Here is a 14010-nt window from a genome sequence, read left to right as displayed (position 1 = left end):
TGCTCTAACAAGTCGACAATCAGGCGTGTCTTTAATTAGGGACTGAGTTGAGGTGACAAAAATAATCACGTGTCTTAATGACTGTGTGTCGTCTCTTAGTCGTTTCCACAGTTTACATTTCATTTATGTGGTGCATGTTTCTATGTGTCCCTCCTGTTTCGCATACGCAGTCCACTGATGGTCCTGTGTTTAGACTGCTGCTCTGGAACAGGACCCTGTGGTGGGACAAAATCCTCCCCGGCCTCAGTGAGAGCGCCCCCTGTCTCCTCCTCCGCTTCTCTCTCTGGGTTTGTCCCAACATCACAGCTGAACTGGAGACTCTCTGCCTCCATGACGGGATCCTCCTCATCTGGCTCCTCTCTCACCGCAGGGACCTCCTCCTCAGTCTCACTTTCTTCCTCCTCTTCCTCCTCCGCTTCCTCCTCTTCCTCTTGTCCTCCTTTGTCCTCTTCACAGGCGTCTTCTCGTGGATAACGGTACACATCGCGGTGCTCACTAAAGGTGATTTTTTTCCCTGGGCTGTGGCTGCGCAGCTCTGTGCTCAGCTCCAGCCCGAGAAACTCTTTCTTCTCAGAGGCCAGCATCGGGGAAGGAGGACTCAGCAGACACCTACTCTCATCTTCCTCCTCCTCTTCCTCCTCCTCTTCTAGAACATCTACTACTTCTTCTTCATCTTCCTCTTCTTCTTTCTTGGTTATATCTAAAAGTAGGTAGTAACTTGTTAGAAATATACTTGACTCATTAATATTCATTTCCAGACTATCTGCTGGGCCTCACCTTCACTTTCTCCTTCTTCCTCTCTTTCCTCCTCTTCCTCCTCTTCCTCCTCCTCTTCATCCTCCTCGTGCAGTACTTCTAGTTTCCTCGGGCCCAGGTCTTCCTCCTCCTGCTCCATCCTCTCAGCCAGGGCCTCTGCTGTGGGCTGACTCAGAGTCACCACTAGAGGCGCTATTTTGCATCTCTTTCTGTTCCAGGGCTCCTCTTCATACTGTGGATATGTCTCCTCTGGGTAACCTGCAAATACAAAACCCACCAGGCAATAGTTCAATAGTAATTCTGTCTCCCTCTGCCTCATGTTCATATCATGTTGTGTTTAATGACCTTTAAAGACTCGCTTCTTTTAGAACCCATAAAGATAAATATGTGAGCACCAGAATCTGTTTGTTACATGTTACTAGAAAATATTTGATCATGAGCATATGTTCTAAACATTTATTTAAGCCTAAAATGGTTTTATTTTTAAATACATAAATTAATTACTCTATCATATACCTTCCCAGCCAGCAAAATATGGCACCTCCTCCGCCTCCATCTCAGGTGATGTTCCCTCCAGTCGTCCCTCCTGCATCAGTTCAGTGATCTGTCTCAAGTGTCTCAATAGTTTCTCTTCTCTCTTTGACTGTTTACTTCTCTTACTTCGGCCACTAGAGGGAAGAAAACACATTTGAGACAGAAAGAATGACAGTGTTTGAGAGTGTGAATTTGTGATAACTTAGTATTTCTGCTGTTAATTTAAAAAAATGGCATATGCACCATACAAACATAAAATTATATCTGCTCATTTACAGGAGGATAGAAAAATGTCTTTACCTTCCAGCTCCTCTGCTCTTCCCAGAGACAATCATCTCCATCATCTGCTCCGTCTGCAGCAGTCTCCGCTGGAGCTTGACGAGCTCATACTCATTTACTGCAAAATCACAGCATATGCCACACAGCCTTATGTTTGTATTTTAGACTATTTTATTTTACAAATTAAAATTCAAAACATGCTAAATTGTTGAAGCATAATATTGAATAGCCACTTACACTTTGTATAGTCCAGTTGTGCCTTGTATGTCGTAATGTAGTGATAAGATTTAGGTGGATTTCCTTTACACGTCAGCTGTGCAACAAACAAACAAACAAACAAACAAACAAACAGCATCAGATGACTTCACAAATACTACTGATCCCACCTGGTGCATTCATAATAACTTCACATTGCACATCACATCTTCATTCTGTACATCACATCTTCATTTTGTACATCACATCTTCATTTTGTACATCACATCTTCATTCTGTACATCACATCTTCATTTTGTACATCACATCTTCATTTTGTACATCACATCTTCATTTTGTACATCACATCTTCATTTTGTACATCACATCTTCATTTTGTACATCACATCTTCATTTTGTACATCACATCTTCATTTTGTACATCACATCTTTGTTGTACCTTGTAGATGATGTAGACGATGTAGAGGAGGATCCCAAAGCCGTAGATGGGGATGACTTGAGTCATGAGGTTGGTCTTTCGGCCGATGCCTCTCAGTCTGGCCACAGTCTGGTGGTGAGTGAGAGCGTGCACAGGGTCCAGCCCCAGCTGCTCTGAGTCCTGGGACAGAGGGGCCCGGAGCATCATGGGAGGGTAGTATCCAGGCCCAACTGCAGGACAACACACATGAGTCATTACCATATTTATATTACATCATCATATTTATATTACATCATGTCCGTGTCAATAATGTTTGTCAAAATGTAAAATAAAGCAACATCTCAGTTTAGTTCAGACGACATGGAGTACAGACCTACTGTGTCTCATTTAGGCTGCATTTGAATGTTTATGATAGATATCCAGAAACATGGCCTACAATTTACATGAATACTGTAACCATAAATGTACGTAAGCATTTGTCTGCCAAATGTAAAATGCAAATGCCTGTATATTTATGACATAGTGTTCAAAAGTTTAGTTATTTTGAACTAAAACTATTACTTAATACTTAATTGCATGACCATTACTGTTGCATCTGACAGTGTGTGGCCTCCCAGGCTTAAGCCCCAGTGGCGCATCTGGCAGCAGGAAGAGCAAACCTTACCCTCCTTTTGAACCGTGTCCTCCTTGGCTCTAGGCAGCAGCATCCGGGGCAGAAACAGAGACACACAGAGCACAGAGCAGGAGATCAGGGTGACCTTTTGGCACGTAGTGATGGACATGTTGTCTGAGGAAACACAAGTGCACATCCACGTCCCTGACACACAGAGAGCTGCAGATGTTTGTGGCGATGTTTCATCAGATTAATCCAGATTAAATATGATGCGTTCATGAACCGTTTAAACTGCCAGTCAACAAGATAAATCAACAACTGCCTGATGTGTCACAAAGAAATGGAATAAACTGAATGTGCTGATCTGATTTAACCTGTGCGTATGTGAACAGGTCTAAAGGTCTGGGCCCCTAAAGCTCCAGTATGTGTCTAATAAGAAGAGGCTTTAGTGCTGCAGTGAACTTTAAAGTGTGACCTGATTCATGTTTTTTTTGCAGAATAATGACATGTACATTTTCTTTGTTTATTTGTTTGTGCATTTAGTCCCTTTCTAATAATATTTTACACATTTACAGCGTGTACTTAAATGCAGCATCTCATTTTTAATCAGCCCTTATGTGATGTCAGCAGAGAAACAGCAGGTGGCAGTGTAAGCTCATGTACAAAAACACACGTCACAAATGTCACTCTAGTCTGTATTCACCCAGCCCCTGCACAGTTAACATAATGGCTTTAGCTCATGTGCTAGAATTCATTAAAGTCACTGTAAAGAGACATCAGTCATATTAAGCTTCAGGTTGTATCACACATAACTCACTATTACAGCTGTTAGTATCATTGTGTAATCAAAATAATAATGTGATTGTCTTTACAGTTATTCCAGGCCTATAGCTACAGTGTGGGTAGTGTGTGATGTCTTTTGTTTAAAGAGTAAGACCAAGGTCAGAGGAGGTCACGCAGAAGCTGCCTTTACTGTGGATAAAAGCCTGAACCAACAAAGGTCAAGAAGGTGGGACCACTGGGACTTATTAGCGTTAGAGTGTGACAGAGGAGGGCCCTCCCACGTGAGTCTTTCTCTGAATACCTATCAGGAGGCTGCTTCAGCTCTGATCAATGAGAGAAACTGTGAGAAGTGCGCACTAAGGCTCTGAGAATAAATAATTCACAATCTACCTATACTCAGCCAGCTCCGAGTAATAATTGGATATTGGAAAGGGTATTCCAGTTCATTAGAAACTGGCCACAAATGCTTACCAGTTTTACATCAGGTTTAATGTACAGGTGTTATTCAATATTTTCTAAGGCTTTGACTGTTGTGGATCGAGTTATATGCTATTATTTCAAAGTGGGGTTCATAACTTCTAAAGATTTCTTGCAGAACAGAAAAAAGACCAAGGACCAAGACTGATTCTGCTCAGAGACTGTTATATATGTGTCTTATTTTTCCTTGCACACATTTCCATCACCTGAAAATGATCTCTTCCTTTATTGTTTAGTCTTATTTCACACATTCAAACACAAACCTCTTTCTGTTTTATTCTACCAATACGTACCACTTATCAATAGCAATTTAATAAAGACTGTGAACTGCCTCTCGCAACACCATTATTCAAGTACATTTATATGGCATCATTTAAGCATTTCTTCCCCAGTGACACTGAAAATTGTGACAAAATGGATGAACAATATTGGCCATGCCATGCACTGTCTATAAGCTCTTAATCCCAGGAAACAAATATTCATGTGTGTGTTTCTGCATGACTGGATTATCGATTATCAGGGCCAAACAGCACAAGATGCCCACTCAGATTATACCCACTGCACGCTGTATCCACTTTGAGAAACAGAGGAGAGAAGTTCAAAGGTTGTGCCATAAAGTTGGATATTCTTTCTTCTATAATGGGCCAAAATTGCTTGAATACTTTGAATTAATAGTACGCATCCACATTTGATAGTCAGCGCATTTGTTTAAGTTAATTATGACACATATGTTTTATCTTTACCTGCTAATGAGTTAGTTCTAAATGTTTCACTATGATACGGTGATTAAGTTACTCACGAGCTCTATGGAAACTGCGCACATCCAAGTTGGTTGACTTAAACTTAAAACCTCAACATGGGTATTAATATATTTATTTTTTAATTCAGTGTCAGTTCAACCATATAAATAATGTCATGGTTTACTGAGCTCACAGTATTAGTCTTTGGAACGGGCCCAAACACTGAAGGGTCTATTGTGGAACGCTGCAGTTGTAAGAATAAGCTTTCATATTGTATTGTACTGTTTTATAGACAGTTGAGTTTAGAATTGGCCTTTTCACTTTTTCACCACGCTCCCTATTATTCCTCACAACTCAACTGTGAACCGCCGCACAATGTATTTCCATATTCCACTCATAATTGCAGCATTGCCAAAATTTGACTTTTCATCGTTCTCATGGAAACCTCAGAGTACACACATCAAGCCGTGCAATTACTCCAAAAAATAAAAGCGGCTAATGTCACTGTGGTGTTGAAAATATCACAATGCCCACCCATTCCCCCCCAAATCCAGCTGGGAAGTATTACATTTAAATACGACCATGGGCATATCCACAGCCACCAGCGCTTCTTGGGATACGCTGGACCGTTTTAGCTGCAGACTTCAATGCTTTTTTTGTCTTTTTTTGTAATGCTATTCCGGAGGTGTATCCAATCCTCTGCAAGGGACCGTATTGTTGATTCACACACTGCTCTTTTATCTGTTTACTGGGTTCTTATCAACCCTTTAATTACTTAATTATTCCTCATTGGGCTCAATTAAAACACAATAGACTCCACTGCAGCAAAATCACTTTCGCTAGCACAGAACGTATAGTGGCTAGCTGGGGTAGATGTGTTTTAGTGGCTTTTTTTGAGGGTCATTTGAATTGTTTAGAGAGTAGAAGGCTGGCTTTAATAATACAATATTTACAGATCAATCTTTAGTTTGCAGATGAACCTCTAGTTTAGGGGTAAATGCTCTTGCCTTGTAGCTCATCACGGACATTGTTATGATTTGTTAACTTTCAAAATGATTTAAAACCTATATTTTAATACCAAGACATGATTCTCCCCTCAGTTCTCTTCCAGATTCATCAATGACCATCCCCGTACTGTCCACAAACAACACGACGTTCATAGTCAAAGAAATCAGTGTGTTTCTCCATTCATGTCAGTGATTTGTTGTGCAATGTCACCTTATTCAATGGTGGATTGTGTTTTCACATTGCACCCACTCCTCCTCCTCTCCATGCCTCTATCTAAATCAGTCAATTTATTTCCAAATTGCATGTCGAGTGTAGGTGCAAGGCCTCACGGCGTTATATTAAATCAATGCACGACTATATCTATATGTTTTGAGAAAGGTTCATTTTTTTCTTTTTTTAGGGGGTGATTTGATTTGATGAGGCTGCACCTGCATTCAACGAAGGGCAATGTCATGAATCTTAAACCAGGAAAGTATTGGACAGCTCAGAATAAACAAAATAATGGTACTGATCTGAATGCAGCGCACGCAAACTGAGTTTTAATTGCCGTGTAAAAATAGATATGCTTTCTATATATAACCACTTACATCATTAGAAAACAACTTAAAAGATATTGCGTTTCTTTGATGTTCACACAAGACAGAAAAGAATCATTAAAATCCTGTTTTAGCATTTGTTCTTTCAGATGACGTGAGGTCTTATAAACCCTCATAAAGACTATGGTTTCTATAATCATCTGTATCATAGTTTATTCATCAATAAAAAGCCATACATAAAGTTTCAAAGTAAAAGTTGCACTGTAAACTAAACATAAAACAAAGGAAAGATAAAACATCACAGTTGAGTGTAATCTGTGTTTCATGGCCACAATGAAACAGCCTCTTTCACACTCGAGCTGAAGTGGCCTGGATGTTGCTGCTGTATTATGCTGGCCGCTGCATGTGCTCCTTTTCAATATTAAATAGAAGCATGTCTCTTGTGTGCAGAAGCACCTTGAATGCCCTTAACCAGCACTAATAGGAGATAATGATTGGTGCTCAACAAAAAGAGAGATTCATTTTGAATTATTAACAAGTTAACTTTGTAGTGGAGGCACTTTATCCCAGAGGACAAACAGCCAAATGTTTGCAAAATATAATTAAGCCGAGGCATCTTTAAATGTCATTGCTGCCTGTGCCATGTTTCAAATTGTTCTGCATCAACAGAATTTAACGAGATGGCGAAGGAATCCATTTCCTGCAAGCATGTGATAAGCCACACATACAGTGGAGCACTTTCATTGATTGCCAAAATAAAGCATTTTGTATGCAAATGGGCGACTGGAGTGGCTAAGCTGATTCAGCCTCATGGACACCAAATAATGGTCTTTACAATTAATACTTTTCCATGCCATCCATTGAACATTTCATCTTCCGTTTAATGCCTCTGGAACATTTACACACATGGCCAGAAATGCATGTTCCAACGGATTCATATGAAAGCCAACAAACAAATAAAGCCATGGTGCGGCTGGTCCCTCCCCCTGAGTATTGGTCTCTCTGCTGTCATCTCATGCTCCTGCACATTTTGGATTAACAGATAATCTTTGAACACCAAGGAAGGTCTGCTAACCCTGAGGGGGTGGGAGAGTGAGTGAAAGAGAGCGGGGCTGGAGGCAGTGCACCATTGTTTCTATGTAATGTGCTTGTCCTATTCTTGTAAACATGCAGCTCCCTTTGTAGAGGCAATAGGTCTCAAATACCTCTCCATTGCTCTTGCAGATTTTACACAGGTTTTGAATAGAAAACATTGCGAAAACAAGGCTGTGAACAACAGTGTCAGCCAAACAGGAAAACAAAAACATGCTTAATACAAGATTTAATTCAACCATTTCAAGGAGTAACACCTCAAGGGCCCAAGTGTTGGTCTGACTGTTGTGTTATCAACTTAAATAGAATATTAAATAGTCACAGAGTAAGTAATACACCTGTCCACAGCCCAGATACATGACTCTTTTATGAACTGTGGTGGGGGCAGTTCATAAAGGGGTCGAATGGATCTATCTCTCTTTCCTAGAAACGTTGGGCCAGTCCCGTTTGGCGAACATCAGCACATCACACTCATAAACCTGTGTCCAAATCTTCACCAAACTTGTTCTTCTCATGTCAGTGCTCAAATTTATACAAACTACTTTTCATCACACCAGCAGATGTTGTCCACATTCTCAGTTAAACGTTTCATGCCAACTAAAGTCTTGTAATTCCAAAAGCCTGAAAAAGCATATCACATCCTGCCAAGGCACATGTGTAGATGCTTCAAAATATTTACAATCATATTCTCCTTTTGAAATGATGGAACCTTCTTGGCCTATTTCAAACATATAAAAGATTTCATGTACTTCAGCCTTACAGGGATGAGTCTTTTTAACTTCCCCAAACAACTGCCCAGTTAACAGTGTCCACTCTGCTCTTTCTCCCCTGCCCTTTCGTCCTTCACCATTGCTCGTCATCTTCCTCCAAACACGACCCTTTTATCATGTCCGAGTGGAGGGGAACAGCCCAAACTGTTGACAGCAGTGTTTGAAATAAATGAGAAAGCTGAGCCCCTCTCGGAGCGGACGGAGAAAGGCAGGTGAGAGTGCAAAATGTCCAAAAGGGAGCAGAGCCGGGGCGCTGCACTGACCCTGTGATCAGGTGAGTGTGTGAGGGGCTCTGAAGACACAATCCCCTCTCTGCTGTCCACGCGCAAATTTTGTGCTTGAGAAGTATTTAACTTTCTCAAAATCCCAATTGCTCTCAGCTGGGAGCATCTCCCCTCACGTGGCTTTGGCCTGTTTTTGCCTGGGCAGAGGTGAAATGTTTTGGAAAGGTTAAAGGAATCAATAGGATTGGTCCGTTTGGTGGGAGGAGAACGAAGTTAAAAATGAGATTTTGGGGAAAACAGCAACGTGTGAAGGAATTAGCCATAACAAATCACCAACTACATTTTTGTTGAAAGCACAAAAAAGGTCCATATGAAACAGTCTCTAGTCACAGAGTACATCAAACCCAAAACTGTAACACTGACTCATGTAAAGTCAGTGTTTATGGGCTTTTGTTTTTCCCTCATAGTCAATGTATTTCACGCGTGTTTGGGTAATGTCCCGTATTTGGCTACTCACAAAATTTCTGTTTTCCCCTCCCCCCTATCTCCGCCCACAACTCTGTACTTAATTACTCCCAATGTCCTGCTGGGTTAAAGAATGTTACATAGTCATTTTCTGGGACAAAAACACTACATAAAGAATTGGACATTAATGGATCATGATGGAAAAACAACACCAAAAGACTAATAATCACATATCATAAAAAAAGTATTTGTTTATTTATTTTTCTTTTTTTTACAAAGCACAAATAGTTTATTGTATTTAGTCACTGAGGCCTCTCCAATAGTTTTTTGTTCTTCTTTTATTTGAATAAAACATTCCTGAAGTTATCCTTGTTGTTTTTTCACATGAGTGAATTGAGACACCACATCATTTCTAATAATCTTCCTTGCTGCTGGAATGGTGTCAATAAACCAGGAGTTAAGAACAAAGGCAACCACTTTTATCTCTCCTCAAGCTCAGGTGAGACAAAACTCTAAGCCCATTTTGATTTTGAAGGGAAAAGCTTTCACAGCAGAGGAAAGAATGATACTGTAAACACAAACTTATATACTATTAAGGTGGAGGGAAAAGAAACAACAATTTGTTCTTGGTGCAATCTCTGTTTGGGATACAGGAAACAAGATTCAAACGCTGATCTCAAGTACCCAACCACTGCAGTGATTGAAATATAAGTATACATTCTGAACATATGACGTCATTTATGAAAAAGAAAGATAAAGCTTCATAACAAACAAATGCAGTTTGTGTCAATAACATTTTTGTAAAGATCGCTGCAGATTTATGGGCTACTCTACATGTGATTCTTACTAAGACATCACTGTCATCGCTCTAGAATTGCCCCATTATGACAAGTTAGTTTTCATCGGAGCTACATTAATTAAACGTGGCTTTACAATTGACTTTGACACAGTCATTTCCTATCCAATTGTGCATGCATGGCTGATTTAGTCTTGGTCTGCTCTCTGGTGATAGGACCACACGTATGCTGCAGCTCTGAGTAATGTGAATCTTTGAGGAAAGAACAGAAACTCATGTGGTCCAGGAAAGTTGAGGACATCTTCACACAGGCCTAAACTGGCCCCAGCATCCCTCACTCCTCCTGTTTGTCTCTGTGCTCATTATGCTTCAGATTAAGGAGAATTATCTCGATGACAGGAGCAGAGCATCATGATGATTCCAGCCAGTAAAAAGTATTCAGTGGCTGTTGCTTTCATCCTCTTATTAAAATGAAGCAGCAGCAATGACAGCTTAATTGGACTATAGAATATACTTTTAATTACATGCAATAAATGACATTGTGATATTAATACAGTAGTCACAAGCTTTCATGTTGTACAAGAGAGGAGCCGTGCCTCACTGCAGCGCCGCGGGCTTCAGCTTTAACATTTACAGTAAAGTGCTATATAAGAACGGTGGTGATTTCTGCTCTGTCCTGGTTTAGTCCTGGGTTTAAAGCTCGTTTAGAATAAGACGGTGGATATTAGAAGTTATTACAGAAAAACAAAATGTAATAGATGTAAGCAAACATAACAAATCAAGAAAGAAACGTGATTAGTTTACTTTATATTTAAAATGAATTTCTTAAACAGGATTTTCATATTGTTCCATGTGAAGCAGAGTCTCCATCCAGGGTCAGCACTGTGACTAAAACGAGGATTGAAGACTTACTGTGTATAGTTCATGAAGTACTTCAAATATAGCTTTGTTTAGTTTGCCCCTATACGTCTTCTGTAAAAAATCAATTGCGAAACTATACAACGAACCACATCACCTTGACAAAATCTACAATTGTGTCTAGAATAGGAAACACTGTGCATTGTCCAGACATCGCTCCATCCCGTACTTGTTGAATAAAACATCTGTCTCAAAACACAAGGCAACAGCAAAGTGGGGGCTCGTCACATTTGAGATGAATCTCCCCTATCCCCGTATGCTGCACATAGCAGAGTTTAGCCTTGATACATTTTACAACCAGCTTCCTAAAAAACTCCGCTGACAAGTTATCTGTGACCCAGTGTGTGCGTGAAACGTCTTGTGGAGAAAATCAATCTTTGCCTCTCCTCTTTTGCCTTGAATAGCGGCAGAGCAAACAAACAGGCCTAAACAATACGATATATACCACATATCAATTACACTAAATGCCTCAGTATCTATACTTGACTGTCCCAGGCACACACCGGTTACAAGGCACACACGCTGCTCCAAGACGATAATGGCGCTGCATTGTTCCTCGCCATCTGGCCGCCTGATAAGGGCTGCCTGCGCATAGTTGATAATGAGAGCAGGCAGAGGAAAAAGCCAGTGTTAAACATTTCCTTGGCCCATGAAAAAGGTTCCATTAAGTCCACTGACCCCAATTGAATATTAATGAGCTAATTAACGGATTTATTGTTATGCGCAATTTCTGGAGGGGTAATTTTTTTCAAGTGCTATTATTTTTTCTAATTATTTTCTGTACTTTTTATAATTGAATCTTTGTAGCTGCCAGCATCCTGTTTGTGCCTTGGCAACTAGAAAAAAGCAATTGGCATCTGGGTGTTTTTGCCTTCCTTCGGCTTCAGCAAAACCGAAACACTGATGCCTTAGGTCCCCGTCATCAAGACTACCCACCATGCACCACAAAACCTGCCTCAAATCTCAAAAACTAGTATGAATAAACAGGGCAGTTTTGTTGTTTGTGGGTTGCAATTACAAAGGCAGTGTTGTTACTATTTAATACACATGTTATAAATACACAAATATCACTAAAACAACCTTGAACTGACAGTTGAGTAAAAATAGCGGTCATTTTGCTTCACACTTCAGAAAAATACCACCAATTATAATGTATTACTTTCATTTCATACTGCCAGACAATGGAGAGGAAGTAATTAATTTGGGGCACAGATATGCTTCAGAGACTACATCTCCCAGCAGCCCCGGGAGCTCCAGGGAACACCAGAAGGAGGAAGTAGGAGGCCGCTGGAGGGAAATGTGAACAGCAACGGTGTGATTTTCCTTTTAATTAGAGCGAGCTGCACAATGTGGTGGAATTGAAAACATTATGACAAAAATACATACATTGCCGACATGTCAGACTCTTTATTGTACAAAAAAAAACATTTATTGAACTAATATGTTAATGCTGTGTTTGTGCTGCACTCACAAAAGTTACAGTGCATAACTTTGGGGTATGGAGAGTGAATTTGCTGTGGTAAATATACAAACTGTGGCTGATTTGATGTCTGTACTTTATAACCATCTCACTTGTGAATAGTAGGTCATAGTTGTAAATGCTGTCCATTCATCAAACAGTCTATATGTGACGGGCAGCAGTAGTTTTGTTTTATTCCACTGAGCTGAAGGTTGGAGGTTCGAATCCCGCTCTTGACATTAAACATTATTGGTTGAGAGGTGAGATCCACTGACCCACAGCTCACGGATCTCCCCTCGTTCCCAAATCCATCGTCGGCCATCTTGTTCCTGTAAAGTGCTCGTTTTGATCGTGGCGGCGGCCGCGGCGGACATTTTGAGTCTGTTCAGTCCTGTCTCTCGGCTCGTCCCCTCGGAAAAGCCCAGTTTGTAGCGTTAGCTTGTGTGCTAAAGCTAAGTGTTTCCTGTTGGGGCGAGGCTGCAGGGTGCGATTCCAGCTCCCATAGGTGAATGCTGTTGTTGTGTTCTTGGGCAAGACACTTAACCCACGTCGCCCCCGGTGTCTGTGTACATTGGTGTATGAATGTGTGAGTGGTTCCCTGATATAAAGCGATTTGAGTGACTTGAAGATGGAAAAACGGTGTGTAAAATGTGACTATTTGTATTTATTTATGTATTTTATTTATTTATTTATGTATTTTTTATGTATTTATTTATTTATTCATGTATGTATTTATTTATTTGATTGGGTCAATACATGTTAATGAACAAACATGATTCAACATGACCGTAAACATGCCGGATCATAGCTAAAGGCTAATTTCCATCCACTGTCCCAAGGGCTGGGGTCACGAAAGGGTCAACATAAAAATTGTGCACTACACACATTGCACAGTTCCCATAGTTGCACAGTCCACTCATTGCACAGTTCCCATTGTTTCACTCATTTATCGTTCATCATATTTGATTTTGTCCTAGAGCAAATTGATGAGAGTTAGCTACAATGCTACAGGGATGTCTGTCAAAATATATATTGATAAATGTTGGCGTTAAATAATCAATAACTGATCAAATGTCAATGTTCTGAGCCAGTGGTTCCCAGCCCAGGGGCCACAACCTAAATTCCCTGAGGATTCACAGGGGCCCAGGAGGTTCATAAAAAGGTCCAAAACTAGAGCTTGAATTATAATAAAGGAATTGCATTTAATTGCTTCTATAAAGTATTTTATAATGATTACTGTTCTATAACATCTTTATTAACCATAAAACAATTTTATTTTTCCTCATAAAATATCGGCGTTTCACTGTGAGGCCGGACAAGTGTGTTGGGGTCACCAATGTATCTAAAAAAAAAAATGTTGTGAACCACTGATCTAAATCATTGTTTCCAGTTAAACCATTCGTAAGTCCTGGTCGGACATTATCATTGTTTGATAGCAAAGCCGACACGGCGCCGCACAGGCCCCTCTGATAACCTTTGTGATAACCCTAATGTAATTATTAATACAATCCGCTCGCTGCTTATTTGCCTAATATTGTTTATGTCTCAAATTGAATTCCAAAGTAATAAAAGCATCAATTTCTTTTGGTTACTCCACCAATATAACTTAGAGTAATGAACTCATTTCGCTGTTGTATGGAAATTTTGGTCTCATTACAATAATTTGGCCTGATTCTCTCAGCGTGCAATATTAAGAGTAAGGCCCTACAGTCATTCAGCAGGTTATTATGCTATACATCACAAAGTGCATTATAGCCTCATAAAACCTGTCAACAAAGAGGTTGGGAAGTTTGTGGCTTTCCAGGTTAATATATATTCCACCAACAATGACTAGAGGTCCAAGCTGCAGTGCATTGAACAGAACGTAGTACCCTGGTGGTAGTAAGGAAGACCCCTCCCCCAACAGCATTAGTTACCCCTAATCAA

The 14010-nt window shown here is 40.2% G+C and overlaps 1 protein-coding gene across 1 annotated transcript; it reads right to left on the bottom strand.

Annotated features, from left to right (window-relative positions):
• Window positions 1-140: 140 nt before the first annotated feature.
• ric3a (RIC3 acetylcholine receptor chaperone a) lies at window positions 141-2985 on the bottom strand. Its single transcript, XM_055229995.1, has 7 exons — window positions 2868-2985; window positions 2225-2433; window positions 1807-1882; window positions 1591-1687; window positions 1273-1424; window positions 784-1014; window positions 141-679 (listed from the first exon to the last, which is right to left on the bottom strand). Exons 1-7 carry the CDS (start codon window positions 2983-2985, stop codon window positions 141-143), a joined length of 1422 nt encoding a protein of 473 aa, XP_055085970.1.
• Window positions 2986-14010: the final 11025 nt, after the last annotated feature.

Source organism: Periophthalmus magnuspinnatus, chromosome 3 (assembly GCF_009829125.3).
Source record: "Periophthalmus magnuspinnatus isolate fPerMag1 chromosome 3, fPerMag1.2.pri, whole genome shotgun sequence".
Taxonomy (NCBI): domain Eukaryota; kingdom Metazoa; phylum Chordata; class Actinopteri; order Gobiiformes; family Gobiidae; genus Periophthalmus; species Periophthalmus magnuspinnatus.
The sequence above is the reverse complement of the archived record's forward strand: the minus strand, read 5'-3'. Positions and strand labels throughout refer to the sequence as shown.

Excerpts from the sequence above, each read along its gene's own strand:
- ric3a (XM_055229995.1), bottom strand. The coding sequence starts at position 2,985 with ATGTCCATCACTACGTGCCAAAAGGTCACCCTGATCTCCTGCTCTGTG. Across the intron at positions 1,015-1,272 it reads ATATTTTGCTGGCTGGGAAG|GTTACCCAGAGGAGACATAT; the intron begins GTATATGATAGA and ends TTGTATTTGCAG. Across the intron at positions 680-783 it reads AAGAGAGGAAGAAGGAGAAA|AGGAAGATGAAGAAGAAGTA; the intron begins GTGAAGGTGAGG and ends AGAAAGAAGAAG.